The 17,814-nt window shown below is 36.3% G+C and overlaps 1 protein-coding gene across 2 annotated transcripts in view; it reads right to left on the bottom strand.

Moving 5' to 3' along the window:
* Positions 1-17,583, bottom strand: part of GRIA4 (glutamate ionotropic receptor AMPA type subunit 4) — a 479,243-nt gene extending 461,660 nt beyond the window's left edge. For both annotated transcript variants that reach the window (XM_064288864.1, XM_064288863.1), the window contains exons 1-2: positions 17,253-17,583; positions 15,915-16,073 (exon numbers count right to left, since the gene is read on the bottom strand). In XM_064288864.1, coding sequence (XP_064144934.1) covers positions 15,915-16,073; positions 17,253-17,340 — 247 coding nt within the window. In that variant the 5' untranslated portion in view covers positions 17,341-17,583. The remainder of the gene's footprint in view (positions 1-15,914; positions 16,074-17,252) is intronic.
* Positions 17,584-17,814: the final 231 nt, after the last annotated feature.

The raw sequence follows: 17,814 nt of genomic DNA, 5'->3' as shown, positions 1-17,814 counted from the left end.
AATTCTGAAGATACGTGGTTGAGACAATAAGCTGAGTATGTGTTCCTGGAAGAAACAACACTTGATTGAAAATAGTGAGCAGGGTTACATACAATAATGGATTCTACGAACAGCAACTGAAGTAGCAAAATAGCATTTCTTGTCTAGGAAATGGTTTCTAAGTGCATCTGATATGGGAAAGGACACCACGATTTCCTATACACATGAATGATGAACAATGGTGCCAGAATTCTTTCTAAAACACAAACATAATTAGGTTATAAACCCTTTAAAATAATTCTCACTGTCGTCTGTCTTAGAATAAAGAACAAAATTCTTATCCTAACTTATAAGGCCCCTCCCTGCCTCTATAAATCGTTATGGAAGCAGACTGCCACAGAGAGGCTGGTGGGTACAAACCGCAGACTCTTTGGTTAGCAGCTACGCGCTTAGCCATTGTGCCACCAGCAATGTCCTATGGGTAGCTATGAGACAGACTGGGTTTTGGTTTAGTTTCTCTGTCTCTGCAGGAGTGTTGCCTCACCTCCACTTCGCACTCCATTCCCCTGCCACATTACTGTTCCCCAAAGTTGTTCATGCATCTTCAAACTTTTTCCTATACCTAGTTTTTTTTTTTTTTTATCTCTCTTTATAGCTTGGCAAAATCTCATGCATCTCTTCAAGGACCAAGTAGGCTGTCACATAACTCCTGAATCTTCCTCTAAAAACTTACATGCTAGGGTGGGTAGGGGTTGGAGGAAGGGAATGGGGAAGAGGTTCAGACAAAATCAACGACAGTAACTTCCCAAATCATTTACCGACTAAGGCACAGAGCCTCCAGGACAAACAGAGCACCTATCTTTCCCTGCGTATCAGCCAGGTCTGCCGTGGGAGAGCTATGCTCCTTTAAACAACTGACGCTTTTTAAAATCATTCAACTATCTCCATCAACTCCACATATCATTATTACATTTAGATGACAGCCTTTTTTGCATCTAATTAGAACATCTTTTTCTACCATCAGGCTGATACGTCTGTAAGAAAATAAAATACAAAGTAAGAGAGAAAACACATATAACCCACTGCTGAAGACACATATAGTCTCTAGAAACATACCAAAAATGGCTGAACTCAGATCTGCTGGCACAATTTAGATGGAGAACTCTCTGTACTGAAAGTCTTCCATAAGGAGCCTGGTTAGACCTTAATTAATTTAACCATTCCCCAGCTAAACACTGCCAAATAATGCTTTAATGAGTTTTATCTTGTCTGGAGATGTTCCTATATTCACAGGGTCAAATGATTCAAAATTTACAACAGGTTTTTTATAAACTATGCCAAAATAATTTTCAAAAACATTACATCTATTTTAAATGCCCTAGCCATCTTGATTGATTAAAAATTCTCTTCATCTTTACCACTGAAATTTTCTAATTATATAAAACTAATTTATATCTCATTTAAATTTATTTTTCTATTATTAATAATAAAGTTAAATATGCTTTATTGTTTGTTGACTAGATTTATCTATTTACTCCAATGTGAATCATCTCTCTATATGTCTTTTGTCCATTCTTTTCTATCTAAAAGAAGGTGGTGTGTGTGTGTGTGTGTGTGTGTCATCCTTTATCCAATATAGCGGCATGAGTTATTTTTCCAAGATTTCATTGCCTATTTTATTTGTTTTACTGTATAAAAAAATACAAGTACAATGAAATGGAAATCTTTCTGGACAATACAGAGAAATTTGATCAAAGAAATTGTTTTAGAAGAATTCACATTTAACTGACCACACACACCTAAAAAGTATTGATCCATGCCCTGGTGTCATCCTATATCTACCCTTTATCCCAGCCTGGTCTGAATTTTAATCAGCAATATAGAGGAGTACACAGTAAAGGGTTACACAGAATTTAAAGCAGTTTATAACTAACTGAATTAAAATTCAAGATAATCCTGACGTTTCCAAACAAGCTGAAATTTAAGAGTGTACATATATAATCATTAGGAGCCCCGGTGATGCAGTGGTTAAAGCACTCAGCTTCTAAGTAGTTTGAACTCAATGGCCGCTCTACAGCAGAAAGATGTGGCAATCTACTTTCCTAAAGGTTACAGCCCTGAGACCCTATAGAGCAGTCCTACTCCATCTTATGGGGTCGCAATGAGTCAGAATCTACTCAGTGGCAACAGGGTAGATGCAATCATTTACTTTGAATTAAAAAATGCTCCGTGGGGAAGCTAATTTGTAATGATTCATTCTGAAAAAGAGGAGAGTGTGAAGCTTTAATTGACCAAAAAAGTTAACATGAGCCAAAAGAGTGATATAACTAATTAAAAACCCAAATAATCTCGGGCTGTACTTTCTATGCATACAGTCTAAATAATTGGAGTTAACATTCTCACCTGGACAGATCATGATTAAGAGTGTCAGAAGTGTGGGGTGTAATTCTGGACAGATCATGACAGGGAGTTTGAGGGTTAATTCAGGTCACTACATGCTAATGAAATTAGATAAACCCAGAAAACATACAGAATACTAGAGCATGGATGTTAAAGGTTTTAGAAACTTTACGTGATTGTAAATAATTAAACAAACAAAAGAAATATTTTGTGTAAATAAAGGAGCCCTGGAGGCGCAGTGGTTAAGAGCTCAGCTGTAAACCAAAAGGTCAGCAGTTCGAATTCACCAGCCTCTCCTTGGAAACCCTTTGGAACAGTTCTACTCTTTCCTGTAGGGTGGCTATGAGTCAGAATCGATTAGATGGCAAAGAGTGTATGTGTATATATAAGTATCTCAAGGCATGTACAAGATACAGAGTACTATACAAGAAATATGACTATTCAAGCAAAGGCAGGTCAATGGCTATGCTGTATGGGATATCATTTAGACTTTTTTATTTATAGACATAATATCTCTTTCAAAAAATCATGTGCATAGCTATAAAAGGTGTGTATATGTAATTTTAGAAAAAGTATAAAACCAAAGAAGTAAAACAAAACACAAAATAGATTTTAGAACATAAAAACAAGGTACATTTTTCAAAATGAGGAGTAATAACATTGTTACTGGATAGTAAATGCGGAATTGAGTTTCCTGGTTGTCCCAGCAAAAAAAAAAAACATTGACTTATAAATTTTCCATTAAGAAAGAAAGAAGCATGTCAACTTTTCAAGGAAAAAAAACAAAAAAACTCTTCTGTTGTATTATAAATCTTTGGAGTAGGGAAGAGGTTAACTGCTTTTCCAATTGTGCCTAGGTAAAACTATATTTCAAGTTGTTAAAAATTAAGTAACTAAACAATGATAGGCTCATTTTACAAGGGGAAGAAATAAAGGGTTAAGGAAGCTATCAAATTCATTTGTGAAATTTAGTATAGATGGTAAAATTATAGACACTGCAATGTAGTTAATCAGGATCTGACAGGGATAACATTATTCATTTTACTCTGCTCCCCGCTTTTCACAAGATTGGCTAGTTGCATAAACTTCAAGAAGTGCAGAGGAGGCAGCCAATGCCTAAGCAGATGGGACTCTCCTGAGTGTGCTTACTGGTCCACCTGGGCTTCCCGAACAGGCTTTCACCTCCATTGAAAGTGGAGTTGTGTCAGCATTTTCAAGTTCTTGGTCAGCAGATATCAAATGTTGTAAGCACCTAGATATTCCCTTCTGCCACATTCAAATTGATCAAAGTGCTACCTAATCAACACAATGTACGTCAATTTGCATCTACAGACCCACCTTCTTCTTTCCAGGATTTATCTGCTTCCTTACTTAGCCCATCGCATATATTGAATCAAATGGAAAACAATGCAGGAAAAAAAAGTTCTGAAGGCAAAGAAAATACATAATATTTCTTTTGTATCTTCATTGTTTTTATAGCCTCTGCTTGAAATTCTCTAAGATCACACATGAAAATTCTTTATCATAAGGATGCCCTGATGAGGAGTGAGGAGAAAAAGCATCTCACACTGCTCGTTAATTTATTCAAAGGTATGTGCTGATTCCTACTTTGTATGAGGTTATAACTTAACAAGCCAGACACGAGCATAGATTCTTGGAGTTTATATTTAGTGGGGAATATAGATGACAAATAAGTAAACAGATAGATGAAAATAACAATTACAGATTGTGATAAATACAATGATGATTATACGATTGGTGATATAGAGTGACCGGAGCTTTGGAGTGGGATGAGTTACTTTCCAGAGGGTGGCCAGGAAGTATTCTCTGAGGTGATGACATTTGACCTGAGTCCTGAAGGTTCAGTAAAGCTAGTCAACCAAATAATTGGACTGAAGAATTCAAAGAAAAGGGAATGGCAAGTAAACAGGAATAGAGGAAAGAAAGAATTAAGCATGTTTAGATAACAGAAAAGTGATCAGTGTGGGCTGGAGTACAGTAAGCCAGGTGAAGAGAGAGGCAGATATCAGATCATGCAGGAGGATCGTAAAGAGTTAGAATTTTATTCTAAGAGAATGAAAAGCTATGGCAGAATTTTAAGTAAGGAGGAGATGTGATCTGATTTATAACTTTATAAAGTATGTAAAGTGGATGAAGAGAAAAGTCGGAGCAGGAGATGGACTATAAACCAATTAAAGTAGTAGAGTTGACTTGAGTTAGGATGGTGGGACAGAGCTGAAGAAAGACATATTTGTGATATATTTTGGAGATAGGACAAAGAGAACTTGGTCAGACGGTGAGTGTCAATCAGGAAAAAAAAAAAAACCACCCTAGGAAGTAACAGAAGATGCAAGAAAGCATATGATAAAAATATCAAAACTAGCAATATGACCACTAGGGACTGGCAGAAAAGAGCAGGGGGCTGAAGGGTAGCAAATAGAATAACTTGGGATGAGATAAAACACAGAACTTCTGCCCAAACTCCAATTCAGTCAAGAGAGAAAGGACAGGAGTACTGTGAAAATATAGCAGTTCAAAGCACTTATAAAAGAATGACTTATTCAAATAAATAGTGTAGGGAAAGGAAAAAAAAAAAAGGATTGACTTCCAACACACATAAGAAAAAAAATTCCAGGAGAGTTACAAGTTCGAAATATAAAGTTTTAAATCATAAAAATACTGGAAAAATAAAGGATAATATTTTTATAGATGAAAGGATGAGGATGCCTTCATAAGCATAACATGAAACCCAGAAGCTGCCATATAGAAAATGACTCACAGATTTGACCACATACAATCTAAAATGTCTTTGACAAAAGACATCATAAATTAAAATGAAAGCCAAAGGCAAAGTGGAAAAGTAATCTGCAGCATGTATGACAAAGGGTTAATCTCTACAGTGTATAAAACACTTCCACAGATAAAGAGGAAAACACTGGAAAAATACAGAGAGCTCACAGAGAAAGAAGTACAGAGGCTTATAAACATAGGAAAAGATTCTCAGCCTCACCATTAATCAAAAATATGCAAATGAAAGCAGCAATTAGATATCATTTTCACCCATCAGTACAAGTGAAGAGACTGATAATGGCTACTGTTGGCAAGTCATAGGAAAACAATTATTCTCACATACTGGTGGTTGTAATTAAGTAACTTTTTTTTTTTTGAGGAAGGCTAAACTGACAGTATCTATTAAAATCAAAAGTGTACATCGTTTGAAAGAATATTTTCATCTCTAGGACTTGATCCTACAAGAACCTTCACACAAATACACAAGGAGTTTTACTGTTGCTTTGTTCGTAATAATGAAAATGAGGAGACAAATGTGGATCCAGAGGTGAATGTATAAATTAATCATAGTAACTTCACACAATGAAATATTATATAGCAGTAAAAGAAAATGAGATCGCTTTTACATACAAACAGAAAACAACTTAGCTATTTATAATAAGTAAACCATTTACAGAATATACATAGTGTCACAAAGGAGCCCTGTTGGTGCAGTGGTTAAAGCACTCAGTTGTTAACCAGAATGTTGGCGGTTCAAACCTACTAGCTCTCTGATGGAGCAAGATGTGGCTGTCTGTTTCCATAAAGATTTACAGCCTGGAAACCCTATAGGGCAGTTCTACTCTGTCTTATAGGATCGCTGTGAGTCGGAATTTGACTCAACAGCAATGGGTTTGGTCTGGATAGTGCCACACCATTTTTATTAAATATACTTTTTCTAGATATATATTGCAATCTTATGTTTATAGTTCTCTATTTCCCTCTATCTAGGTAAAAATCTAGAAAGATTTACAGAAAAGTGTTTACTGTAATTATCTCCTAGTGGCAGAATTACAGAATATTTTGACTTTTTAAAATTTCTGCATTATTTGAAATGTTCACAAAGATGAGTTAGTTTTAACATAAAAAAATACGAAAAATGGAAAGAACACAGTGTATATTTAAAGTTAATGATGAAAAATTGCTCATTTTGAAACAAGCATTTGAGCAACTAGAATAATCAATTAAATGCTGAGTCCAGCTTATGGTGTTTTCCATTTTTGTTGTATCTGGTGAAGCGTAACGCCTATTCAAAAGGAAGTATTAAATCTCAAATATTTTTGACCTTTTATTTCCAAGAAAACATTGAACTTTTTCATTGACAATATGAGTAGTTCTATTAAGTTGAAGGCAAGTAGAGATGCTCTGACGACTGGAGTGATTTTAACGCAGGGTGAGGCTCTTTAAGACAGTCCTAACTTTGTTTATTTGAAATCCAAAAACATGTCAAAGAAAACCTGAAGTCAAATGCCTGATAGCTAAGCAAATCCTAAAGGAAAGCACTTGGGAAACTATGTTTCAAATAGCTGGGTATTCTGAAATCAAATAAGATTCCTATAAAAAATACGTAGGCTGGCCAAATAATGAAGCATTCAATGCTGTTTGCGTAACACTTAAAGGAACCATTTAGTCATTTTTACACATGGTGGTATTTATGACATGGATTTGGCAATGCAAAGGAATGTGGGTGTCATCATTTAGAATTCTGAAATTTCTAGACTGCATTATGAACCATACAGAAAAATCAATGTCTAACTATAAAATGTTATACCTATTAAATTTTTTTTTTTTATTTGCTGGGGTAAATCAAAGTTGTTAAAATAAAGAGGTCACTTTAAATAAAGTCACCTAGATAATGCCACTCCCAGTGGTTGGTGTCTTGTATAAACTGCTATGACGGAGATATTGTTGTATCATGAATAGCAGGCAAAATAGTATATCGGTTAAGAGAATAGGCCTCAGGATCTGATGCCCTGGCTGCTTTGTGATCTTAGGCAAATTTTCGCAGCTACTGAGTTCGGAATCGACTCAATGGCACTGGGTTTTTTTTGGGTTTTTTTTGACACAAATCTTCAGTATGTCACCTATAAAAATGGTTATGATAATATCTACTCCTTAGGAGTTGTGTAAGAATCGAGGTAACACAATAACTTGGTAGACAGTCAACACTCCATTGTTATACTTATTATCATTATTATCAGAGGAGGAATGAGTTTTAATCAACAGGGAGATGTCAGCAATGTCAAACCCTGCAAACCATTCACAGCAATAAGGAGTAAAGAACGATAATTGGATTTACTAACTTGAAAGTCACTGATGACCTTCAAGGACACAGTGTTCTGGTAGTGGTGATGTTGGGGAAAAGGTAAATAGTGATAAAAATAGAGGACGCTGACGTAGAATATTTAGAACTTTTGATACGAGGAGAGGGAATAAAAAGATGACAGCAAGCAGAGGGCCAAGCCAAGGATTTTTCAAGCTAGGTCACACTAATTATTCTCCACATCAGGGAAGAAGCTAGTGGAGCTGAATTTTATGGAAAACAAAAATTCTGGTTTCAAAGACAAAATCCTATCCTGCTTCTAAAATGAAGAAGCTAGGGAATGAAGTGCTGGTCTTTTACCTAATTTACATGCAAATGGTTAATGAGCTCAGGCTTGGGCTGCTAGCTGGAAGGCTGCAGGTTTGAGTCCACCCAGAGGCACCTTGGAAGAAAAGTCTGGTGATGTACTTCTGAAAAATCAGCCACTGAAAATCCTATAGAGCTCAGTTCTACTCTGACACGCATGGGGTCGCCATGAGTCAGAATGTACTGTTTAGCAATGGGTGATACTTAGGACTCTGGTACTTGGCCTTTTTTTTTTTTTTGGTGAATGGAACTCTTTGAAAAGCTGTTTAAAAGTTTGGACTGTGTCTTTGAACACACACACACACGTTGTGCATATAATTAGGATTATTAATCTATCTTGTTTAATCTATCCATGAACTGATCCTCTCTTAAAGGTCTATAGAGCCCAAGAAGTTACCCTTTCTTAGGACTTAGAAATAATTTTGACAAATACCATTTAGACTTGTACACATAAATTAAAATTAAAATTAATGATTTAGTGAGAGGTCATAAAAGTTCCTATGAAATATCAACAGAAATATATTTATTCAAAACAGATAAACTGCCTTTTCAAAATATAAATGTAAACTAGAAATAACTCCTGAAATGATAAGAATGTCTCAGAATAAATGCTTTATATGTCATAGAAAATGTAATGAAGCTAAAATTAATTGAGTTCTAACTTTATGCTGAATGTTTTCCGGACCTTTTTCTAATACTCATAATAGTTATATACCCTTAATAGTCATGTTAACAGATGAAGAAAACAGAAACCAAGGCTCAGAAATGTAATTTATCTAGTATCAGTATACAAATTCAGCCCCAAAGTCCAAATAAGACTATCTCCGCCTAAAATAAAAAACCAAACCAGTCGCTAAAGAATTAATTCTGACTCATAATAACCCTACATACCTCTAAATAAAGATAAGACTATTTTAGGTCAATACATTATATACGAACACCATGACTTAACAGAATCTATGTATGGTTAATAAAGGCTGCTTTTTTTTCCAGGCCAAAATACAAAAGAATGCTCTCAAAAGAAGGAAAGGTCTATGTTAAAAAAAAAAAAAAAAAAGGTATTACAATTATCCTTGCAATTTACGCTTTAAACTCTGAGCCTTTGACAAGGTCGATCACTTAAAATTCTTCCTATCTCTCCGCTCCTGTAAAATTAAATTACTCTTGCCTCATTTTCCTCTGAACTCTCTGACCCATTTTCCGTTCATCTCTTTTGTTTTTCCTCTTCCTGCCCCTTAAGTATTGGCACTTCCTGGGTTTCGCCCTTTGCAGTCTTTTCACTGTTCATGCTTTTTCTGGGTGACCTCATCTACTTTCATGGCTCCAACCAACACCAACTGACTGTCTTCAGCTCAAAATGGACCCAAGAGCTCCAGATATACACATCCAACTGTCTACTTCTTATCTCCATATGGATGTCTCTTAAATACTTCAAAGTAAGTCATGCCTACACTAAGCTCTCATCTTTATCACACAAATCTGCCCCTTCTCTGTATGTCTCTTTCTTAGTTGATGGCACCACTATCAAATCATCTACCCAGGCCTGAAACTTGGGAAATCATTTTTAATCCTTACAACTCTCCTTAGGAGCCCTGGTGGTGCAGTGGTCAAAGCGCTTGGGTGCTAAATGAAACCTTATCAGTTCCAACCCACCAGCCACTCTGCAGGAGAAACATGTGGCAGTCTGTTTCCGTAAAGATTTACAGGCTTCGAAACCTGCTGGGGAAGTTATACTCCGGCCTATAGGGTCGCTATGAATCAGGGTTGACTCGACGGCTGTGGGTTTGGTTTTAGGACCACTCTCCATTCCCACCGTTCCACAAAAATATCCAGTCAATCACTAAGTTCTGTCAGGATTAGCTGGTTAATATTCCTGAATCTAGGCGCTTTTCTCTCTTCAATGCTTCTACTTTTAGTCACATATTTATCATTCTAGAGTGTTGTTACTGCCAAGATTCAGTTACCTGGTCTTTTTCTTCCTGTTTTGTTCCCTTCCAATCTATTCTTTCCCTTCCAACCAGCCTGTTCATTGTAAAATGCAAATTTGATCATGTTGTTATTGTATATAAATCATTAATGGGTTCCCCTTTTTATCCAGAAGAGTCTCCTTATACTGACTACAAGACCCTCTGCAGCTCCGTAGAGCTCCTCTCCATAGCCCACCTCTGCTTTCCTTCACGCTCAGTACTACAGCCAAACTACACCGTACTCGGCGGCTCAAACGCACCTGGCTCTCTCACACCTTGGTGTCCTCTCATGTGTTGCTCTCTCAGCCAGGATGCCCTCCTTCCTTCCTCTTTTCCAGAGGCCTAAACTAGAGTCTTAACACTCAAATCAGGCAACATCTCTCCTAGAAAGCCGTGTCAGGTTTGGTGTAATCATCCTTCCTGTAAACTGTCTCTATCACAACACTGTGTTTCTTGCTGTGTTGTTAGCTGCCATCTAGTTGATTCTGGCTCATGACAACTGCATGTGTTACAGAGTAGAACTGCTCCATAGGGTTTTCTTGGCTGTAATCTTAATGGAAGCAGATCGTCAGGCCTTTTCTTTCAAGGCACCTCTGGGTGTGTTTGAACCACCAAGCTTTAGGTTAGCAGTTTTGCACAAATTTTTTGCACCACCGAGGGATACTGCAACTGCTATACTGTAATAACTGATTCGTTTATCTTTTTCACTGGACTCTCAGCTCCTTGAGGGCAGCAATTACTCTAATGAGTTTTTTGTATTCTCAGTTTCTAGCACGGTGTCTTGAATACAGTTTCCCCTGATAAATATGCTTAATGAATTAGTGTAATAAATCCGTTACCTAATCCAATGAATGGATGAATTCATTACATAATGACTTTTGTCTGCTGTATCACTCACTGTCACGTGATTAATGAACAAGTTGCCCAGAAATATCTTGCCATATTTTCTTTAAAACACTGTAATTAGGAAAAAAAAAAAGATAAATGACAATTCTTTTTTTCTTGCTTAATATATATTAATTTAAATGTGTATTTTTCACATCTTTATAGCCTCCTGATAAGGCTCTACAGCTTATCGGCTTACAATATTTGGCAAGTTAAGTGACTCCTTTGAGCCAAAGCCGACCTAACTACAAAACAATGACTCTTTTCCAAACTGTCTCACAGCTTGAGGTCAAGTAAAAGCATGTATGCGAAAGCAGTTTAAGACTATGTATTGTCATAAATGAATCCACCCAGACGTTCTTCTGAAGAAATGCCTGGAGACCTACTTCCAAAAAATCAGTCTTCAAAAACTCTATGGAGTTCAGTTAGACTCTGATACACATGGGGTCGCCATGAGTTCAAATTGACTCAATAGCAGCTTTTTTAAAATCATAAAATGTAAAGGTGTATTATATTCATTCTTCATTTTAAAATTCTCAACAGTAATATTACTCTGTAAATGACAGCAAGTAAAATTTTTCCTCTTTGTGGAATAAACACTTGGGAGAATCTACATTAAAAAAAAAAATTAAGGAGTTTTTGTGACAATTTTATGAAAGCTTAATCCTGTGACAACTCTGAAATTTATCAATTGAAATTATACACCATCCTATCAGTTAAGAAAGGGACAAGCCATAGGAACATGAGTCGTATCTTTGTCATTAATCTTACAATGGAAGATTAGGGGGAGGAAGAAAAGTTATTTTAAAACTAAAGAATTATTTCCAATTAGCATAGAATCTTGCTATTAATTCAAGATAAGGAAAACCTGCCAACAGTCACAGTAAAGTCAAGTCACTCATTCTCCTAAAAATAAGCAAAAGTCAAAGAGTAATTCTAACATATCTTTACTATCGTCGTTGTAGGTCAGCCCATCAGAGTTTTATGCTTAGCATGTTCAAAATTAATACATCAGACTTTTAAACCCAAAAAAACCAAACCCACTGCCGTCGAGTCAATTCTGACTCATAGGACCCTACAGGACAAAACGGAACTCCTCCACAGGGTTTCCAAGGCTGTAAAACTTTATGGAAGCCGACTGCCACATCTTTCTCCTTTGGAGCGGCTGGTAGGTTCAAACCACCGCCTTTTTGGTTGGCAACTGAGTGCTTTAACCCCTGTGCCACCAGCTCTCCTCTATCAGATCTATATATACTCTTAAATTATCTTTTTAGGGCTTCATGTCCAAAAAGGGAAAACATTTAACCATATTCAAATACAATTTAATTAAAGCCAAATACTACAACATTTAAAAAATTAGTGCACTTAAATTCAATGAGTTTGTTGTTGGAATTGACTCAAGAGCAACGAAGTTATATAAGTGGAAAGGCCTGCAAAGTCTACTGGATACAAGGTCACATTTTCACTGTATTGATATAAATTAAAAGCTATATTTTACATCTCAGGCTACTTTTGTATGTGACGCTCACTTTGGGTAATTCAGTGTTGACAACTAAACCAACCACAAAGAGAATATTTAACTTAATAACATTTTTGTTATTACTTTGGTACGATATCCATTCTATGATTTTAGACAGAAAAGGAGAACAAGATAAACACATCACTTAAAAAAAAAAACTAACCAATTGCTCCTTCTTATCAAAGTTAAAAAAGCTAGAAATACTCCAAAAAATTCTTTTATTATTTCACTAAGGTTATAATACATGGATACTCGATCTGTTCTGTTATTGATTTCCTATTGTCCATCTGAAATTGAAAAGGGCTGTCTGGTTGGCACTCCTGGGCAAATTTAGCATGCATAATCCTCTATACCAAAATATCTCTATTCATTAGTTATTCGAAAAACAGAAGAAAACAGCCTTTCTTCAAGTTATTCCAAATATTTTGCAAGTATATATCCAATTTAACCAGTGTATTTGTTTGCAAAGATAGCTATTTTGGTATCTGTCTGAAATGCAATTGTATAATATTTTAATAAAATAAAATAGTCCATATTGAACTTATTTTTAAAATATTCTTTTGCCATTCCCCACACTTTGGATAAAGATACATCAAAGAAAGGTATACTTTCAATTAAATTTTAAAATTCGAATAAAAGGGCTACTGATTGCATCTACTTGTTGTTGTTGTTGGAATCGATGGCAATTTTATATTATCTGTATTTCTTATCATTTCAGTTTTATATTGAGCAAAGTGTGATTTTCCCATGGCATGATGAGTTTAAAAAAGAAAACAATATTTAAATTTAAGCTTAAACAAGGACTGCTGAAAAGAAAATAAGCTATAAGAAATATTATTTACCCTTAGGAACTTGGGATTTAGTCCGAAAATAATAAGTTTGGGTTAACCAGGCTCAGATTTAAACAGTGTGTCAACTTTATACATAGAATGGCTTAGATTGCTGAAGTAGTCTTAGAGCACTAAATTAATTCGGAGGCAGAAGAATTGGCCTTAAATTATATCTGTCCACAACATGACCAAAACTCTTTAATCTGCCATTTTTGTCTTTGAGTATACAGTCTATAATATAATTAAACATATCCTGTTTAATGACCCTTATATACAGACTAGACCCTGCAGTTTTACAAGAAACCACTGCAGGGAAATCACAATTAAATAAACCTAACCAGCCACATATTACATCTTTACACTTAATCCAACATGAAAAATTTGAAAATCCAGTCTGTATCACTGTGAGAAATGAGTTCCAAGTTAATTCTCCTGAACACTGACTTTCAAGATCTATTTTTACCCTTTTGTACCCAAAGGCCTAGAGCTTGATATATGAGGTAGCCTTATGCCCACCGCTTACGTTTCACCTTTAATTAGAGTGGAAAATCACTCGTGTGTATGCGCTTGGTCAGTCCAGGCAACAATCACAATCACCTGACCCACACTCTCTGACAATTGATTTTTCCAAAATTTTGCTTAGATTTGCTTTAAGGACATTCAGCATACTCATTTGTCAAAAAAAAAATTACCCTTTTCCCACTAGAAAATATTTCTCCTAATTTAAAATTAAAAAGTGTTTGTAAACACCTACATAAAATCAATCATTTACGATTATGAAAAATAGCAGGTTACTAACATTGTGTTACACTTGGATTAAAAAAAAAGATTTAAACTTTTCTCTTTCAGTTTTCTCAATCCTAATCTGAAAAGATTAGCATGCTATAGACATTTTACATTTCAATTTTTCTACTTTTGTTCTGTATGCAGTTTTCTATCAGTTTCTTAACATTTACAGATACTTTAACAGTAAGATTTTATTTTATATAATATTTTCATCAGATAAACAAAATAACACTAGTTAAAATTACCCTAAATGGGTTAACAAATGGTGTGGTGGATGAAAGCATTAGCATTTTATACTGTATATATGTGGTAGTCAGCATACGAACTTGAGAATACTTAAGAACTTAATATAAGCAAAACAAAACACCAAAATTGCTTACATGTGTCTGTCTCATTTAAGAAAATCTTTCAAAATTAATTGTAAATAATAATTACTATTTAAAAATTAATTTACTATTGACAAAGTCCTTTCCCATATATTTGGATCATGGATGATTTTTAAACTCAGCACGACTTGCACTGACTGACTCCTAGGAGATGCACCAAAAAATATTTAAACAAATGATATTCATGTATTAAAGAGAATGCTTTATATCTATAATTACTTTTAAAAATTAGAAGATAAAAATAGTGAACTATGAAAATTTGCAAAAATGACTATCTACAAACTGAGCTCTAACTTATATGAATTTCTTTTTAAAAATAACACCCTCCTGCTCTACTGTATTGTAGATTTTATAACTAACCACAACGAATACATTGTTTAATTGATTAGTACTTTCAGAAACTATGGTGGTCTTGCAAAATGACACAATTTTGTCAGTTCACAAAAATGTCAAATGCTTAACCTCCTAATAAACCAAGTTCTAGAATTAAGTCCTAAAGAGAAGCCAAAAATAAAGGAAAAGTGATCATGCCATCAGTTAGGTGCACTAATGGCAAATAAATATTGATAGAAATATTTAAATTAATTAAATATATAGCCTTCAAACACTTAAAACTCTTTGCTTTGAGTTTCGTTTGTTTCTTTGTTCAGTACACTTCCTTTAAGAAAATTTTTAAAATTAAAATATACCAAGTTTGATATAATACAAATGCTCTATAATTCCAATTGAACATTTGATTACTGCTATGAAAACATGCAAAATTTTATACAGAAATGACTCCTACATGTCTTATATAAACTATAGCCATTATCTTATATATGTACATTTTGAACAGTGGTATTAGCATGTAAAATCGAGGAGATTTTTAATATTTCCTTCAAGAGTAAAAGTGCAATACAAATGTTATATTGACTGATCACGTTTTAGATTGTTTTACATTAACGTATTTTTTTACATAAAGCTACACAATATCTTGGACAGAGCACTAAACATTTGTTTCATTATAGCATTAGGTGAGGTCACACTGTTTAGTTTCATTGTGTGGGATAACAGATCCATCCAGCTGCTTTGTGAATTCAGGTGGATCAGAGACTAAAGTGATTTGGCACCAAGATAAGGATTCATGGAGTTATAGCCAGAGGATATATGCATTACGTGATAGTAAGAGACATCTACAACCCAGAATATAAGAGCAGGGCAGCCTCAAATGACATCACCAGACCATCTGCAGCGTCAACCAACTGACTTAAATATACATCCTACACACCACCGCTCCCCTCTCTTTCTCATTATCAGCAAACCCTCCATAGCCTTCCCCAGTCTAAAAGAGCATGTGTCTGTTTTAAAAGCAAGACATATGCTAACTCAAATCAAAAACAAGTAAGAAGCCAAAGGGATCAAATTAAAAGAAAAAAAAAGCTCAACTGAGTAAAATTTTCACTACATTGACATGTAGATAATAGGAACAACAGTGAAACATTAAAGGAGAAAATTAACTTGAATTATCCAGATAAAGAAAGAGCCACCTAATTATCTGAATCTAAACCTTGTTGTAACTCTGATTTGCTCCTGAATCAGACATCTGTGGGAACCTTGAATTTCTTTCTTTAAAAATTAAAACAACAACAATAATAATGAAGGGAACTCTATTGTCTCATCTTAATTCTCTTCTAATTTAACCATAACTTCTTCTGTTTTACTTACAGGCGTTTGTTACAGCAAAACTGTTGGCTGTCTCAATGTTGTCCACATGAGGTACCAAATTAAAAGGAGCTTCCGACGCATTGGGGCTGGTGTTATGAAGAAAAATTGCTAATCGAAAAGCAGTGTATTCCTGATCTGTGTTTCGGATGAAGAGACCACCTATTAAAAACAGCGGGAAAAGCACGTTCAATGTTTCTTCATTAAATGTTAAACCCACCCCAACCACTGTCAAATCTACTGCGGTTCAGAAGAGCAAGCGTAAGCATAAGGAACTGTCCCTGGCACATCTTGGGAACCTGCCCTTTGTCCCGAAGGGGCATGCTTAGTATTTTAGTCTTTAGGACAGCTCGGCTTTTTCCTGTCCCAATCTGTCATGATCACAATGACCTCTGAGACCATTTAGTGTTTTCCTTTCCCTCTCTTGCCTGCCCCATGATTCCCAACACCCTACTACATCACCCAGCTCAGGGCATTTCTCTCCAAGGGGCATGCAGATGAACAGAAAAGAGGATTTGCATTAAAACACAGAAACGAAGAGATGTGGCGACACGCAGGGAAGAGGGAAATCAGAAAGGAGAAATGAACTTTGTATTCCTGCAGCTCATGGGCTCAGCTTAATTAGCTCCGTTTTGTGCTCAGTCCACCAGAAATGATGCAGTGTTGAGGCTGGGCTTAGCTGCAAGAAATTCAATAGCTGCGTCCCATTAAAAGACAGGAGAGGAAAACAGCAAAAAAAGCTAAAGACAGTCCCTAGAAATAGAGTCCAGGTAGACGAATACCGGGGGAAAACCTCAAGAGGAAGACAAAATAAAAGGAGAGAAGGTTTCAGGCAAGGGATCTAACTTTGGAATCAGTTAACCAGTAGCAAGAAGAGGCGGAGGCTGCGGGTGGAAAAGCTTTTTTGCCCCAACAGTGTCTTTCTGTAACAGGGAGAAAGCTGCAGGGTCCAGCATGGGAAGAAGTGATTTTTTTTTTTCTTTTCCCTCCTGAGACCTGGACACCCTTCATGCTCTAGAGAAAGGAATGAAAAGAAATATCACATAAAATGCAATCAAACCCTACAGAGATTTTTTTTTCCCAACTTATTCCAATCTTACTTAGGCGACTTGAGCCAGAGATGGTAATGAGGTATGGGTCCGAGGAGGGATAAGTAAGCAGTCCTGTGTACATTTTCAACTGAACCTGCACCAAAGAAGCAGTTTTTTTTGTAAATGGGGAAAAGAAAGAGGGAAAAGAAGCCTAAGGTGTCCTCGAATTGCTGATCAGCAACTCATTTAACTCACTTTCAGAAATCTGCTACAGCCAGCCGCATGCACAGCCCACAGGAGCAGAGCTTACCTATTTGCACGCTGCTCGGAAAGGCTCCCATGGCGAGTCCCCAAAATCCAGAAAATAACAAGACAATCTGTCTGCAAATAATCCTCATCTTCTTTTCTCCTCTCCCTGGCGCGTGCTCTCTTTCTCTCGCACTTTTCCTAAAGGCTGCTCAGAGAGGCATTGAAGACGATGGCGCTAAAATTAAAAACAACCGAAAAAAAAAAAAGGAGAGGTTTGGGTGGTTTATGATTACGCCTGTTTTCCTTTAGCAATCCATCGTGAGCTGCCAGCTTTTTCCCGCAGTCTCCATAGCCCTGGGTGAGGTTTTCTGTCCGGCTGGAAATGTTGCACATGCAAAAGATGGTGGTGGAGTGTCTAGTGGCTGCTCACAGGGATGAGACATGCGCTCTCTGTGCGCCTCACTCGCACTCGCGCTCGCCCCTCGCTTTCTCACATACACACAAACACTGGCGCCGCGGCCGCCGCACGCGCTGCCTCGCTCGCGCCCGCCGACATCCCCCGCCAGCCTACACCAGCCCGGCGCGCCGCTGCCCTCCTCGCGCCTCCTCCTCCAGCGGGCGCC

This window comes from Loxodonta africana, chromosome 7 (genome assembly GCF_030014295.1).
Source record: "Loxodonta africana isolate mLoxAfr1 chromosome 7, mLoxAfr1.hap2, whole genome shotgun sequence".
In the NCBI taxonomy this organism is placed as follows: Eukaryota; Metazoa; Chordata; class Mammalia; order Proboscidea; family Elephantidae; genus Loxodonta; species Loxodonta africana.
This window is presented reverse-complemented; position numbering and strand designations above follow the sequence as displayed.